Genomic DNA, 17,150 nt, shown 5'->3' on the forward strand with positions numbered 1-17,150 from the left:
AGCACGTACATTGAAAGGAAACAATAGGACAGGAACGGTAGGCACTTTTGTGCACTTATGCACGCCCCTTACAGTCCTCTTAGGAATGGGGTGAGGTCAATGGTAGACAGTTTTTGGTTGAAGATTTTGGGAGTTTGGGAAGAGACCACAGAGTCAGGTAGTGTATTCCAAGCATTAACAACTCTGTTACAGAAGTCATATTTTCTGCAATCAAGGTTGAACATTAACATTAAGTTTGAATCTATTGTTTGCTCTTGTATTGTTGCGATTGAAGCTGAAGTAGTCTTTAACGGGAAGGACATTGCAATAGACGATTCTGTGTGTTAAACACCGGTCTTGTCAGAGTCGGTGGAGTTCTAGGTTTTCTAATCCCAGGATTTCAAGTCTGGTGGTATAAGGTATTTTGTTGTTTACAGAGAAGCGGAGAACTTTGTTGACTTTGTATATAATATACAAATGGATGAAGACTATTGCTTGACACATTGTAAGCCGCCCTGAGTCTTCGGAGAAGGGCGGGATATAAATTCAAATAAAAAAAAAACTCTTCTTGTAAAATATTTCTGGACGCGTTCAATTGTATTAATGTCAGAGATGTGGTGAGGGTTCCAGACAGGTGAGTTGTATTCAAGAATAGGTCTAGCAAATGTTTTGTATGCTCTGGTTAGTAGTGTAGAGTTTTTGGAAAAGAAGCTACACTTCTTTGGGGGCAACCCCTCAAATACTGGAACACTGCTATCATGTCGCCGTCCCTCAAAAATTCTTCTTTTCTTTAGACTAGCCAGACCCAAAACCTGCAGCCGTTCTTCATATGTTTTTAGTCTCCAGGCCTTTGCTCTTCTCTGAACTTTTTCCAGTTTCAGCATCCTTTTTGACAGGCTCATACCTTAGATAATCCTCTGCCTTCCTCTCAGCTTTCTCTGAGGTGGGCAGTACCAACCATCCCTTTCCTCCCTCTCTCTCTTTCTCCCTCCCTCTCTCTCTTTTCTCTCTCTGTCTATCTCTGTGTCTCTTGTCTCTCTCTTTATTTCTCTGTTTCTGTTTGTGTGTTTCTGTATCTCTGTTTCCCTTTCTGCCTGTCTCTGTCTCTCTGTGTGTGTCTCTTGTCTCTCTATCTCTGTCGCTCTGTCGCTGTTTCTGTGTGTCTCTCTTTCTGTTTCTCTGTGTGTGTCTCTCTCTTTCTCTCTGTCTCTTGTCTCTCTCCTTATCTCTGTCTCTCTGTTTCTGTCTGTGTGTCTCTGTATCTCTTTCTCTCTGTGTGTGTCTCTTGTCTATCTCTGTCGCTCTGTTTCTGTGTGGCTCTTTCTGTATCTGTTTCTCTGTGTATGTGTCTCTCTCTCTGTCTTTTGTCTGTGTGTGTGTGTGTGTGTGTGTTTCTCTCTGTGCCTCTGTTTTTCTCTCTGTCGCTCTCTCTCTTTGTTTCTCTATGTGTGTGTGTCTCTATCTGTTTCTCTCTGTCTCTTTCTCTTTCTCTGCCTCTTTCTCGTTTCTTGTCTCTATCTGTGTGTGTGTTTCTCTCTCTGTCTCTCTGTTTCTCTGTGTGTCTCTATCTGTTTCTCTCTGTCTCTGTCTCTTTCTCGTTTCTTCTCTCTCTCTCTCTCTCTCTGTGTATCTCTCTCTCTGTTTCTCTGTGTGTGTCTATCTGTTTCTGTCTCTTTCTCTTGTTTCTTCTCTCTCTCTGTGTGTGTCTGTTTCTCTCCCTGTCTCTCTGTTTCTGTGTGTCTCTATCTGTTTCTCTCTGTCTCTGTCTCTTCTCTGTCTGTCTGTCTCTGTCTCTTTCTCTGTCTCTTTCTCTCTCTCTCTCTGTCTGTCTGTTTCTCTCTCTGTCTCTGTTTCTCTCTTTCTCTTGTTTCTTCTCTCTCTCTCTCTGTGTTCTCTCTCTGTTTCTCTGTGTGTCTATCTGTTTCTCTCTGTCTCTTTCTGTTTCTTCTCTCTCTCTGTCTCTCTGTGTGTCTCTCTGTCTCTGTTTCTCTGTGTCTCTATCTGTTTCTCTCTGTCTCTCTGTCTCTCTCTCTGTCTCTCTGTTTCTCTCTGTCTCTCTTGTCTCTCTTGTCTCTCTCTGTTTCTCTCTGTGTGTGTCTCTGTCTCTTTCTCTTCTCTCTGTCTCTCTCTCTGTTCTCTGTCTCTGTTTCTTGTTTCTGTCTCTCTCTCTCTCTCTCTCTCTGTCTGTTTCTCTCTCTGTCTCTCTCTCTGTTTCTCTGTGTGTCTATCTGTTTCTCTCTGTCTCTGTCTCTTTCTCTTGTTTCTTCTCTCTCTCTCTCTCTCTCTCTGTGTCTCTCTCTCTGTTTCTCTGTGTGTCTCTATCTGTTTCTGTCTCTGTCTCTTTCTCGTTTCTTCTCTCTCTCTCTCTCTGTGTCTGTTTCTCTCTCTGTCTCTCTCTCTGTTTCTCTGTGTGTCTCTATCTGTTTCTCTCTGTCTCTGTCTCTTTCTCTTGTTTCTTCTCTCTCTCTCTCTGTGTGTCTGTTTCTCTCTCTGTTTCTCTGTGTGTCTCTATCTGTTTCTCTGTCTCTTTCTCGTTTCTTCTCTCTCTCTCTCTCTTTGTCTCCCTCTCTGTGTTCTCTGTGTTTCTCTCTCTGTTTCTCTCTGTGTCTGTCTCTTTCTCTTGTTTCTTCTCTCTCTCTGTGTGTGTTTCTCTCTGTGTCTGTTTCTCTCTCTCTGTCTCTCTCTCTGTTTCTCTGTGTGTCTCTATCTGTTTCTCTCTGTCTCTGTCTCGTTTCTTCTCTCTCTCTGTGTGTGTGTTTCTCTCTGTGTGTGTTTCTCTCTGTGTCTGTCTCTTCTCTGTCTCTCTCTGTTTCTCTGTGTCTCTCTCTGTTCTCTGTGTGTGTGTGTGTGTGTGTGTGTGTGTTCTCTCTGTGTCTCTGTTTCTCTCTCTGCTCTCTGGGTCTCTCTTTTTCTGTTTCTTTGTGTCTGTCTCTCTGTATCTGTTTCTCTCTCTGTGTGTCTCTTGTCTCTCTCTCTGTATGTTTCTCTCTGTCTCTGTTTCTTTCTATCTCTTATCTCTCTGTTTCTCTTTCTGTTTCTCTGTGTGTGTCTTTCTGTCTGTCTCTTGTCTCTATCTGTCTTTGTGTGTGTGTGTTTCTCTGTGTCTCTTTCTCTCTATCTCTGTATTTCTCTGGTTTTCTCTATTTCTCTTTGCCTTCCTCTTCCCCCCCCCCTCTCTGTATCTCTCTTTCTCTCTCTCTTTCTCTCTCTCTCTCTCTCTCTGGCCTTTCTCCTTTGTTCTTCACTTGGCACTGTGTGTGTTCAACGCCTAGACCTAAATGTGAAAGGAAAAGATCATTGCAAGCTTCGGGGGAGTAAAAAGGACGAGGAGGCAGGCCACACGCTTGCAGAAAAGGTGTTGTAATCTTTTCTTCTTAAACAAAGGTGGCTTCTGAAGTGTCGTCTTTCTTCGGCGTGCGGCTTTCCAGCTTGCAAAGAGGAACGGATGAAAGAGTTTGCCAAAACAAAAACCAAAACCCAAAGTATAGGCCAAGCGTAAAAATGTTTCGCACCCGTTGCAAAGTGGATTACTAGACAGGTGAGAGAAGGATGGGGATGTTTGCCCTGGGTTCAAAACTCCCGTGCAAATAGGGGTAGGCCTCGAAGTATGGCTGCAAGTGAGCCCCAGATTTCTGTCGTTCAGCGAGTTTTGCCCCGTTTTCCTGCCACCGTCGGTACGTGAATCGCTGCCGTTGATAAGTTAGGAAGCCGGTTGTTGAGTGATGCTGGAAAGCTGGTAAGTGTGAAAAACGCGCAAGTCACTTTTTTTCTAGTGCTGTTGCAACTTCGAACGGTTGTTAAATGAACTATTGTTAAGTCGAGGGCTATCTGTCCAGCAGTGGTGGGATTCAGCCGGTTCCCTCCGGTTCGGGCAAACTGGTAGCGGCGACTGTGGGAAGCTCCGCCCACCAGCCAGGATGTTATGCGCGAGCACTGCGCATGCTCAGAAGGCCGTGTGCATGCGCAAGATAGAGGCGCATGTGCTCACATTTGCGAACTGGTAGGGCTTGAGGGGACGCGGTGGCTCAGGGGCTAAGACATTGAGCTTGTCGATCGAAAGGTCGGCAGCTCAGCGGTTCGAATCCCTAGTGCTGCTGTGTAACGGGGTGAGCTCCCGTTACTTGTCCCAGCTTCTGCCAACCTAGCAGTTTCGAGAGCCTGTAAAAATGCAAGTAGAAAAAATAGGGACCACCTTTGGTGGGAAGGGAACAGCGTTCCATGCACCTTTGGCGTTGAGTCATGCTGGCCACATGACCACGGAGACGTCTTCGAACAGCTCTGGCTCTTCGGCTTTGAAACAGAGATGAGCACCGCTGCCCCCTAGAGTCGGGAACGACTAGCACGTATGTGCGAGGGGAACCTTTACCTTTAGGGAAGGTAAGTAAATCCCACTGCTGCCATCCAGGTAGCAGTTCATTTAGCAAGTGTTCCAAGTTACACCGAGTCACACGATCAGAATTCCGACACTTGGCCACCGACTCGTATTTACGACGGTTGAGGTTTTCCCCGGGTTCACGGGATTCCCCTTTGGCGACCGGCAAAGTCCACGAGAAAAGCCAGATCTGCTGAACAACCGTGTACTGATTTAACGACGGGCAGGGATTCACGGAACGCCTGTGTTGGCAACGGTATATTCCGGCTTCGATTGTGGTCGTAAGTCAAGGATTCACTTGTAGTACTGCTGGTTAGAGCCAGCAAGGGAAGCGATCTAAAAAGCACCCAGAATTAAGAGGTGAAATGTTCATGTCAAGGAGAAGGGAAAAAAACAAAAAAATTGGAGGTGCCCAGTTTTGGTCGATGTTCCCTGTTGGGGCCCTGCTTAGGAATGCGTGTGCAGCTCTGGCGTGTAATTGTGTGTGCGCACGTGTGCAGGAGACTGGCCAATCAGGGCAGGAGGGTGGGGGGGAAGGCACGGGGGTGTGGCGGTTGGCAGCAGGATGCACAACCCCTCCCCTCTCTTTATTTGCACACACACACATGGACACGCAGGCGAATACAAAGAGCTATACGACCTTCCCGTATCCTTTGCCCAGGGATGCGTGTGCATGAATGCATGTGGGGGGAAGGGGCGGGATCCAGGGGAAAATGTGGGGTGGGGGGGAAGGATGGCGGGAAGGAGAATCCTCCCCAGTCTGCCCTGTTTTTTTGGCCTTGCCAATAAGAAAAAAAAACCAGGAAGCAGAATGAGGGCGGGGGAAGAATTGGCAGGAAAGGTGTACATGTGTGTGTGTGTGTGTGTGTATGTACATATACACACACACACACACACATATATATATATATGTATATGTATATGTATAGATATGTTTTCTGAGGTTTTCGCGGGTGTTTGTATGTAGGTCTTTGGTTATTCGGGTTTTCTCCCGCGTAAAATTGGAAGTGTCTTGGTGACGTTTTGACGAAATCCCATTCGTCATCTTCAGGCTTGTTCTGCACCGCTGTAAACATAAGATGACGAATTTATAGACCTTTAATTACGGGAGAAAACCAGACAACAAGATATATACAATGTGTGTGTGTGTGTGTGTGTGTGTGTTTTTTTGTAGGTTTTCACGGGTATAGGTATGTAGGTCTTGGCATTTTCGGGTCTTTTCCTATGTCAGGTTGAGAGTATCTTGGCGACGTTTCGACGAGGTCTCACTCATCACCTTCAAGCTGGTGTTTTCAGGTTCATGCTTATGGACTAGCTCGAGAAGCACAAAGCCAAAGACACCAGCCTGAAGATGATGAGTGAGACCTCGTTGAAACGTCGCCAAGATACTCTCAATCAAAGATAATAAAAGACTGTACACACCTATATATATATATATATATATATATATATATATATATTTTTTTCTGAGGTTTTCATGGTGTTTGTATGTAGGTCTTTGGTTATTCGGGTTTTCTCCCGTGTAAAATTGGAAGTGTCTTGGCGACGTTTGACGAAGTCTCATTCGTCATCTTCAGGCTTCAACCGTGCTTCTGGGAGCAATGTGTGATTGCAGCTGTTTCTTCCTTTTAACTGCTAGTGGGGTTTGAACTGATTGGGTGGGAGCTTGGCTGTGCTCTGATTGGATGGGGTTTTTGTGCTCTGATTGGCTGGGGTGTGTCCTGTTTGGGTGGGGGCTTGGTTGTGCTCAGTTAGTCTGAGTTGCAGGGGATCTGGTGAGCTGCACTGCTGCTGTTTGGCTTCGTGTTGGTGGTGGTGCTACATCTTCATAGTGGGTGTCAGTCTGCTGCATGTATGGATTGGAGGGGTTTGAAATGGCTAATGTTGCAGCTGCGGTCTGGCTTCTGGTCCTTGGTCGTGCTTCCTGATCAGTGTGGGTTTGGGTGTGCTTTCTGGGTGGATGTGTGGTGGTGACATCCTGTGTGGACCTCGTGAGTGTGGGTCTGGTGTCATTCCTCGTGTTAGGGACACGTTTGTCAATAAGGGCAGGTTTCCAAATGGCTGGTAGGCGGGAGGTATCATCTCGTTTGTTCATGCTGTGTGGGCGTTTTTCTATCTCGATGGCTTCTCTGATTATTCTGTTGTTAAAGTGTTCAGTTTTGGCGATAGTTCTGGTCTTTTTAAAGTCAATATCATGTCCTGTGACTTTAAAGTGTTGGACCAGGGAAGAAGTTGGTTCCTCTTTTTTGAATGAGTTCTTGTGTTCTTCAATCGTGCACTTATTCTTCTGTTGGTTTGTCCAATGTATGTGGTGGGGCAGGCGGTGCATGGGATTTCATATACTCCTTGATTTTCTAACTCAATTTTGTCTTTGGGGTTTCTTAGGATGGTGGATATTTTTGGTTTGTGCAGAATGCTGTCTTGATGTTATGTTTGTGGAGGATCTTGCTGATTCTGTCTGTGGTGCCTTTTATATATGGGAGGAGGGCTGTGCCATTTTCTTGCTCTCTGTCTTGGGTTTTAGTGGGGGTTCTTTTGGATTAGTTTGGTAATCTTATTTCTCTGGAATCCATTGGATGTTAGTACGTTTGTGAGAGTGTGTAGTTCGGTTTTTAGGTGTTGTTCGTCAGCTAAGCATTTTGTTCTAGAGATGAGTGTCTTGGCTACGGAGTTGATCTGTGCTGGGTGGTGGTGTGAGAGTGCATGCAGATAGCGGTTTGTGTGTGTTTTCTTCTGGTAGATGGTGTGTCCTAGGGAGCCATTGGGTTTCTTGTAGACTAAGACATCTAGGAAGGGAAGTTGGTTGTTAACTTCTGTTTCCATGGTGAACTGTATTTTGGGGTGTAGGCTATTGAGGTGTGTGAGGAAGTTTTCAAGTTTTTCTTTCCCGTGTGGCCAGATTATGAAGGTGTCGTCTACGTATCTGAGCCAGAGTTTGGGTTTGTGATCAGATTTTTCTAGTGCTTGGGTTTCAAAGTGAGAGAGCAAGACAGAGAGCAAGAAAATGGCACAGCCCTCCTCCCATATATAAAAGGCACCACAGAGAGAATCAGCAAGATCCTCCACAAACATAACATCAAGACAGCATTCTGCACAAACCAAAAAATATCCACCATCCTAAGAAACCCCAAAGACAAAATTGAGTTAGAAAATCAAGGAGTATATGAAATCCCATGCACCGCCTGCCCCACCACATACATTGGACAAACCAACAGAAGAATAAGTGCACGCATTGAAGAACACAAGAACTCATTCAAAAAAGAGGAACCAACTTCTTCCCTGGTCCAACACTTTAAAGTCACAGGACACGATATTGACTTTAAAAAGACCAGAACTATCGCCAAAACTGAACACTTTAACAACAGAATAATCAGAGAAGCCATCGAGATAGAAAACGCCCACACAGCATGAACAAACGAGATGATACCTCCGCCTACCAGCCATTTGAAACCTGCCCTTCTTGACCAACGTGTCCCTACCAGGAGGAATGACACCAGACCCACACTCACGAGGTCCACACAGGATGTCACCACCACACATCCACCCAGAAAGCAGACCCAAACCCACACTGATCAGGAAGCACGACCAAGGACCAGAAGCCAGACCGCAGCTGCAACATTAGCCATTTCAAACCCTCCAATCCATACATGCAGCAGACTGACACCCACTATGAAGATGTAGCAACCACGAACACGAAGCCAAACAACAGCAGTGCAGCTCACCAGCTCAAATCCCCTGCAACTCAGACCAACTGAGCACAACCAAGCCCCCACCAAACAGGACACACCCCAGCCAATCAGAGCACAAAAACCCCATCCAATCAGAGCACAGCCAAGCTCCCACCCAATCAGTTCAAACCCCACTAGCAGTTAAAAGGAAGAAACAGCTGCAATCACATTGCTCCCAGAAGCACGGTTGAAGCCTGAAGATGATGAGTGAGACCTCGTTGAAACGTCGCCAAGACACTTCCAATTTTATTGGAGAAACCTGAAAAAAGACCCATATATATATATATATATGTAGGTCTTTGGTTATTCGGGTTTTATATATATGATGGCCAGACAAGTTGATGTGTACCCAGAGAAAGCGGGAAGCTAACCAAAGGGGGAATTTGGAAGCGATAAACCAGCAGCGCGTAGAAACTCAGGCTAAATAGGCATTCGATAAGATAGACCGAACTCGAGTCGCATCGTTGGGTTTCTTGAAAACCAAAACAAAAACCGGGGCGCAGGAAATCAGGATCTGCAGAACCTTTCCTCGTGAGTGTGCAAAAGATTTGTGGTGTGTGTGTGTGAGTACGCAAGGATTCTTCCGAACGGGAGAAATTGATCTCCTTAAGGATCGGATCGTCGGGGTGCAGGGCCACCTTTCCCCGAAAGCTAGAAAAGCAAAAAACGAAAAAGAAAAAGCGATGATAGCCGTAAGGCCCAGAGCAAGATTTTTACAAACGACAGCAATGAGAATAGAATAGAATAGAATAGAATAGAATAGAATAGAATAGAATAGAATAGAATAGAATAGAATAATTTATTGGCCAAGTGTGATTGGACACACAAGGAATTTGTCTTGGTGCATATGCTCTCAGTGTACATAAAAGATACCTTCATCAAGGTACAACACTTACAACTCTTAATGATAGTCATAGGGTACAAATTTAACACTTAATGATACAACACTTAATGACAGTCATAGGCTACAAATAAGCAATCAGGGAACAATATCAGTATAAATCGTAAGAATACAAGCAACAAAGTTACGGTCATTAAGTGGGAGGAGATGGGTGATGGGAACGATGAGAAGATTAATAGTATGCAGATTTAATAATAGTTTGACATTGTTGAGGGAATTATTTGTTTAGCAGAGTGATGGCCTTCGGGAAAAAAATGTCCTTGTGTCTAGTTGTTCTGGTGTGCAGTGCTCTGTAGCGTCGTTTTGAGGGTAGGAGTTGAAACAGTTTATGTCCAGGATGTGAGGGGTCTGTAAATATTTTCACGGCCCTCTTTTTGATTCGTGCAGTATACAGGTCCTCCATGGAAGGCAGGTTGGTAGCAATTGTTTTTTCTGCAATTCTAATTATCCTCTGAAGTCTGTGTCTGTCTTGTTGGGTTGCAGAACCAAACCAGACAGTTAATGAGGTGCAGATGACAGACTCAATAATTCCTGGGTAGAACTGGATCAGCAGCTCCTTGGGTAGTTTGAGTTTTCTGAGTTGGCGCAGGAAATGAGGAAATTTCGGGCCGATAGTTTATGAAACCTCTCCCTTTGGGGGTTTTCATTTTGGATTGGCGGGAGGCAACATGAGGCTTATTCAGTATTATAATTGTCGTTTTCATTCCCAACTCCTCAGCCCCAAAGCCACCAAACTTCAAAATCAAGTTTTCAATCTCTGGCTGCTTACTCTAGCCCTTACAGAAATCCAGTAGCCCGGTTAACGGAGCTTTTTCCGGGCTTGGTTTCCACCGCCCAGTTAAAAGAATAAATAAAGGTGTTTTTAAGTGCAGGGAAATGGCAATCGTTCTCTGTAGGAAGCGGGGCCTGAGTGATGGATGGAATTGAACAGGGAAGGCATGTATGATTTCATGGGGCAGGATTTTTCGTTTGCAAAATAGGAGAACCGGGCCGATTTGAGGCCTGGAGCCAGAAACCAAAAAATAAAAAAATAAGCGAATGGAACTTGCAGGTGCAAATTACATTTTAGGGCTTGAAAGCTTTGCTTGATGTATAGGCATCCCTCGGGGTCTCTTCAGAGCTGGGGGAGACCTACCAAGGGAGATTGCAAAAGGGAAGAGAAAAAACCCCCTCAAAATCTTGAATTTAAATAGGATTTATTCGCCACAAGCGTCTTTGGCTCATTCTGGGATAGCAAAGCAAGGTCCCGGGGCTGTTGCAAAGACCCTTCACCAGAAGTCAATCTCTTTGCAGCATCCAATCAAGGCAGGATTTGGTCAGAATACAAGCTGGATGGGGACCCTGGAGGTCTTCTAGTCCAACCCCCTGCTCAAAGCAAGAGAACCGAGTGCCAAAAAGAGAGCATTCGCACACACAGCACTAAGTGCCAAAAAGAGAGCACTGCATGTGTGGATAGGATAGGATAGGATGGAATGGAATGGAGTGGAATGGAATGGAATAAGAAAGGGAATAGGATAGGATAGGATAGGATAGGATAGGATAGGATAGGATAGGATAGGATAGGATAGAATAGAATAGAATAGAATAGAAGAAGAGAGACTAGAATAGAATAGCAGAGTTGGAAGGGACTTTGGAGGTCCTCTAGTCCAATCCCCTATAGAATAGAATAGAATAGAATAGAATAGAATAGAATAGAATAGGAGCTGCAAGGGATCTTCGAGGTCTTCTAGTCCAGCCCTCTGGCTCAAGCAGGAGAAAGGAGTGGGTGGGGGGCAACTAGAAAAAGCATCTGAGCCTTGAACTCATCGCTTGCAAGTTGGAACCCTCTGGCCGTTTCAAAGCAGCAGAGAGAAGGCGAAAGTCCCGGATTCCAGAGGCGGCCTTGAAAAAAATCAAAAGCATCCAGCCTCGCGAACCTCCCTCAGGCGGCCCCTTTTTTCTCCTTCTTGGGCTTCCTTCCTCCCCTCAACTCCCATTCCCTTTTCTCGTCTCCGGGGCAAGGCGGCAGGTCTCGGAGCCAATCAGATGCGTCCGGCTCCACCGCGCCGGCCAATGGGAAAGAAAAAGGGCCGGAGAGCAAGAAGCCCTTCGCGTGGTGTACACGGCGGCTCGCTGAGCTGGCGCGCGCGAGGGCGCGCGCTCTGTACACGCGGGATGGAACGTTGGGCGCCGCGGCGTTCCATTTCCCAGCCTTTGAAGTCGGAACCCGTGTCGATCGCGCGTCGTGTGAACCGGTCGACCCGGATTTTTTTTTTTGATTTTTTGTTTTCCTGACAGTGAGAACCATCGCAGCTTGCCTTTCAGAAGCTGTGGGAAGCTTCATCACTGGAAGATTCTCACATGGTTGTGGTTTTTTTTTTCAGAAGGCAACTGGACATTTCTTGGTTTTTTTTGTTCGTTGAAGACTTCTCTCATGGGAGGCTTTCAAGAAAACTGCCATCTGTCAGAAAGGATGTAGGGTCTCCTGCTCGGCCGGCCGGGTTGGACTAGATGACCTCAAAGGTCCCTTCCAAGTCTGTGGGTCGGAGTTGCAAAGCCGTCTGCGGAGCTTGAACCCCAGTTCCTCACACACACACACACACACACACACACACCCCAAAGATGGACCTAGCATTCCTACGACCTCCTGTTGCTTCGGGAAGCCATTCAGAGGTGTTTTTTTGTTAGAGCCCGTCTTCCCCGATTTAAGATTCATTTTCACCGCTGTTAGTTTAGGCCGCAGCCTGCCGTGCCCGCAGCCAGGAAAAAAACAACAACGGTGAACCGAAGAGTCAGGTTGACTCGATCAAAGGAGAGATTCCACCTAGAAATAAGGAAAAATTTTCTGACAGGGACGACAATCGACCCGATGGCACAGAAGTTGCCTTTGGAAGTTGTGGGAAACTCCATCCCCAGAAGTTTTGAAGAAGAGACTGGACTGCCATCTTGTCAAAAAGAATGTAGGGTCTCCTCCTTGGGAGGGGGGGAGGGTTGGACTGGATGACCTCCAAGGTCCCTTCCAACTCTTGTTATATAGCACGCAGGCGAAAGGTAACGGGGTCTACTCCTCAGCCAGTTAGTTACGGCCTGGAGATGTTTTACAAGATTAGTGAATAAGTAGCAACTTAAATTGGGGCTGCTCTTCTCACAGATTCACTCAAAGATCCTTCACTAATTGAAAAGTTTTCAATTCTCCGGCACTTTTCATCAAAGCAGGGAGAAAACAAAATCACAGGAGAGAGAGAGAGAGAGAAACAAAAAATGGGGAGAGAAAGAAAGAAAGGAGAGAGAGAGAGACAGAGAGAAAGAAAAAGATGGAAGAGGAAAGGAGAGAGGGGGGAGAGAGAGAGAGAAAAAAACTCCCCGATCTCCGGACTTTTCGACGCGAGCTGAAAACATGGCTGTTTCATCGAGCAGGACTGGCCCGATAGTTTTAATTGGGGAGTTTTAATTGGGAGTTTTAGATGGGTTTTATAGTGTCAGACAAATTTAAATATTTTATTTTATCTTATTTTAATAGAATAGAATAGAATAGAATTTTTATTGGCCAAGTGTGATTGGACACACAAGGAATTTGTCTTGGTGCATATGCTCTCAGTGTACATAAAAGAAAAGATACGTTCATCAAGGTACAACATTTACAACACAATTGATGATCAATATATCAATATAAATCATAAGGATTGCCAGCAACAAGTTATAGTCATACAGTCATAAGTGGAAAGAGATTGGTGATGGGAACGATGAGAAGATTAATAGTAGTGCAGATTCAGTAAATAGTCTGACAGTGTTGAGGGAATTATTTGTTTAGCAGAGTGATGGCCTTCGGGAAAAAACTATTCTTGTGTCTAGTTGTTCTGGTGTGCAGTGCTCTATAGCGTCGTTTTGAGGGTAGGAGTTGAAACAGTTTATGTCCTGGATGTGAGGGATCTGTAAATATTTTCACGGCCCTCTTCTTGATTCGTGCAGTATACAGGTCCTCAATGGAAGGCAAGTTGGTAGCCATTATTTTTTCTGCAGTTCTAATTATTAATATATTATTAATATAATTAATTCTAATTATGTTTGTAGAAATGGTTTTAATATGGCTGTAAACTGCCTTGAGTCCTTCGGGAGAAGGGCGGTATAGAAATATGAGAAAGAAAGAAAGAAGAAAGAAAGAAAGAAAGAAAGAGAGGGAAGAGAGAAGAAAGGGGAGAGAGAGAGAGAAAGAAAGAAAAAGGGAAGAGGAAAGGAGAAAGAGAAAGGGGAGATAGAGAGAGGAGAAAGGAGAGAGAAATAAAAACAGAAAAAGGAGAAAGAGGAGGTGGGGGAGAAAGAGGGGAGAGAAAGGAAAACACGGGAGAGGAGGAGAGAGAAAGAGAGGGGTGAGAAAGGAGAAAGAAAGAAAGAGGGGAGAGAGAAAAAGAGAGACAGTTAAGGGTCATCCTGTGATCCTGAAGGCACAGTAAAGGTATTCCTCAATTTACAACCATTCATTTAGTGACCAAAGTTATCGTGGCACTGAAAAATGTGACTTATGACCATTTTTCACACTGATGACCGCTGCAGCATCCCCATCTCATCAAAATCTGGAGAAGCATGGTCAATGGAAAAACTAGATTCACTTAACAACGGTCTTACTCATTGAACAACTGCAGTGATTCACTTAACGACTGTGGCAAGAAAAGCCGCAAATGGCGCAGAACTCACAATTGGGCTCAATGGTGGTTGTAAGTCAAGGACCACCTGCATTGTCTTTTGAACTACAACGGCCATAATTTTGCTAATATCCAGCTGGGGCAGCCAGATTTATTCAGAATACGTTGTAGTCGTCGACTTACGACCGCCATGGAAGCCCAAAATTTTGGTTGCTGAGCGAGACTGTTGTTAACTGAGTTTTACCCCATTTTACGACTTTTCTTCCCACCGTTGTTAAGTTAGGAACACGGTTGTTAAGTGAATCCGGCTTTCCCCATTGACTTTGCTGGTCAGAAGGTCGTAAAAAGGGGATCGCGTGATCCTGGGACACTGCAACCGTCATAAATACGAGCTGGTTGCCAAGCGTCTGAATTTTGATCACGTGACCAGCGGTCGTTAAGTGTGAAAAAGGGAAGGGAAGTATGCAGTGGAGTACTCCAAGGCTCTGTTTTAGGCCCAGTACTCTTCAACATCTTCATCAATGACTTGGACGAGGGGATAGATGGGGAACTCATCAAATTTGCAGATGACACCAAGCTGGCAGGAATAGCCAACACTTCAGACGATAGGCTCAAGTTACAGAAGGATCTTGACAGACTTGAACATTGGGCGCTATCTAACAAAATGAAATTCAACACTGAAAAAAGTAAGGTTCTACATTTAGGCAAAAAAACCCAAAATGCACAGGTACCGTATATGTGGTACCTTGCTCAATAGTAGTACCTGTGAGAGGGATCTTGGAGTCCTAATGGACAACCATTTGGATATGAGCCAGCAGTGTGCAGCAGCTGCTGAAAAAGCCAACACAGTTCTGGGCTGCATAAACAGAGGGATAGAATCAAGATCACGTGAAGTGTTAGTGCCACTTTATAATGCCTTGGTAAGGCCACACTTGGAATATTGCATCCAGTTTTGGTCGCCACGATGTAAAAAAGATGTTGAGACTCTAGAAAGAGTGCAGAGAAGAGCAACAAAGATGATTAGGGGACTGGAGGCTAAAACATATGAAGAACGGTTGCAAGAACTCGATATGTCTAGTTTAATGAAAAGAAGGACTAGGGGAGACATGATGGCAGTGATCCAATATCTCAGGGGTTGCCACAAAGAAGAGGGAGTCAAACTATTCTCCAAAGCACCTGAGGGTAGAACAAGAAGCAATGGGTGGAAACTGATCAAGGAAAGAAGCAACTTAGAACTAAGCAGAAATTTCCTTACAGTGAGAACAATCAATAAGTGGAACAACTTGCCTCCAGAAGTTGTAAATGCTCCAACACTGGAAATTTTTAAGAAAATGTTGGATAACCATTTGTCTGAAATGGTGTAGGGTTTCCTGCCTGGGCAGGGGGTTGGACTAGAAGACCTCCAAGGTCCCTTCCAACTCTATTATTATTATTATTATTATTATTATTATTATTATTATTATTATTATTATTATTATTATTATTATTATTATTACAAGCCGGTTACCAAGCGTCTGAATTTTGATCACGTGACCAGCAGTCATTAAGTGTGAAAAAACGATCGTAAGTCACTTTTTTCCCCAGTACTATAGTAATTTCCAACGGTCACTAAACGAAGGGTTGTAAGTCCAGGATTACTTAAAATGTGTCAATACTTTATCCGGGTTTTCTGATAAGTTTCAGACTGTTCTGGAAGCTGCCGAATATTCCGTTAACCGGAAAAATGCTTGTTTTTGAAAATCCCACTTCTCGTTTGGTAGTTCCCCCGCCATCTCTCTCTCGGCGCTGAGTTAATTGCGAGAGTCCATTGACAAGACACTCAGGAGGCCATGAATAAAATTTACAAGAGGTCAGCAGTGAGTTAATAGAGTTTCCGATGCTGCGGAGTAAGAGCCAAGACGACACTACAATTCAGATGAAACGGCAAAGCGAGAGACGCTGAAGGATCTTTTATGAAGGAGTGTTTCCGTCTTTGAAGGGCTGCTGAACCGAGCCTTAAGATGGAAGTGGCTTCTGCCACTTTATTAATGTTTATTTATTTATTTCTAGGCTGATTTTTATTATTTTTACAAATAGCTCAAGGCGATGAAGCATATCCAACACCCCTTTCTTCACCGATTTTCCCTACAACAGTAACAACCCTGTGAGGTGGGCTGGGCTGCGAGAAAGGGAGTGGCCCAAAGACTAGATGACACTAAAACTCACAGTCTCCTGGTTTTTGGCACAGTCACCCAGCCAGCTTTTGTGTGGAACTAGAACTCGCAGTCTCCTGGTGATGGATTCAAAGTCATCCAGTGACTTTCATAATTAAGGCAGGACTAGAACTCACCGTCTCCTGGTGACTGGCTCAAAGTCACCCAGTGACTTTCATAATTAAGGCAAGACTAGAATTTACCATCTCCTGGTGATTGGTCCAAAGTCACCCAGCTGGTTTTCATGCCTAAGGTGAGACTAGAATTCACAGCTTCCTGGTAATTGGCCCAAAGTCACCCAGCTGGCTTTCATGCTAAAGGTGAATTAGAACTCCCAGCCTCCTGGCTTCTAGTCTGATGCCTTCACCATTAAACCAAGCTGGCTCTCTTTCGCTCCCTTTGGCTGGTTTTTGTGTCCGCCTGGCTGGCAGAAATTGGTTAGAGACCCTGGTTCGAAATCTCTGCGCTGTTCCAGAAAAACCACTTGGCCAAGTTGCATGGCCGACGCTAAGCCACGTTCATCCAGCTGCTTTATTTTCCTTGATTCGTTCCTTCGGCAGCCTGGTGTCTACAGGTTGAGCCGCATCCTGAGGTTTTACACACCGCACTGGTGTCGTCCTCCCTTGTACTGTCACTGGTGTGACGACACCGCACTGGGGTCGTCCTCCCTTGTACCGTCTCTGAGATCCCGGTTTCAATGTCGTTCAGCGCCACCATCTTGTTCTCCCCACCCCACGCTAATGAAGCCAAATGCTGCTGTTGCACTTGCAAGCAGGAGCCGGGGGCTCCCGTCACGGCCCCGCCACCCCCGCCCCCATCGTCCCCTCCTTGCACCCCCATCACCATCACGGGTACTGGGCTGACGGTCCAATCCTCGGAACAGCTGCTCCACGTTATCTACCAGCGGGTTGAAAAGGCAGTCAGCTTAGCCGAACTGGCGCTCAGCTTGGCGAAGGCCAACAACGAAGCTCTGAGACGTCTTGAGGAAGACGTGGCGGCCCTGTGCCAGGGTCCTGTTGTGGCCCTCAAAGCCAGCCCCCTGCAGGTCTCCGAGGCGCCCGAAAACGAGGAGGAATTGGAGACCGAAGAGTTCGGGAACGGCGTCCAGGTGGTCATCGAAGAATTGAAGCAGCTGGGTGCCGCGTCGGCTGCAGTGGGGCGGCCCGAACCTTTGGACTTCTTGCCCGGAGTATGTAGCCTAAAATCGCGGGCCTCCATCTCTCCCACCCCATAAAAATCCGTAATCCCGTCCCTCCGGTTGGGCACAGATGGCATCATGAATAGTTGATGGCATTTCTCGCGCTTCCTGCCAACCAACCCTCCAGAGAGTGGCGGTCTGGGAGTCGCGCCAAATCCAGG

The 17,150-nt window shown here is 45.6% G+C and overlaps 1 protein-coding gene across 3 annotated transcripts in view; it reads left to right on the plus strand.

Annotated features, from left to right (window-relative positions):
• Positions 1-4,927: 4,927 nt before the first annotated feature.
• The window catches only part of C4H14orf93 (chromosome 4 C14orf93 homolog), a 34,021-nt gene continuing 21,798 nt past the window's right edge, over positions 4,928-17,150 (plus strand). For 2 of the 3 annotated variants that reach the window (XM_058182941.1, XM_058182943.1), the window contains exon 1: positions 14,335-16,980. In XM_058182941.1, the coding sequence (XP_058038924.1) occupies positions 16,489-16,980 (492 nt within the window). In that variant the 5' untranslated portion in view covers positions 14,335-16,488. Of the gene's footprint in view, positions 4,998-14,334; positions 16,981-17,150 lie in introns of those variants that run through there. The other variant, XM_058182942.1, reaches the window with a different exon arrangement.

This window comes from Ahaetulla prasina, chromosome 4, assembly GCF_028640845.1.
Source record: "Ahaetulla prasina isolate Xishuangbanna chromosome 4, ASM2864084v1, whole genome shotgun sequence".
Lineage (NCBI taxonomy): Eukaryota > Metazoa > Chordata > Lepidosauria > Squamata > Colubridae > Ahaetulla > Ahaetulla prasina.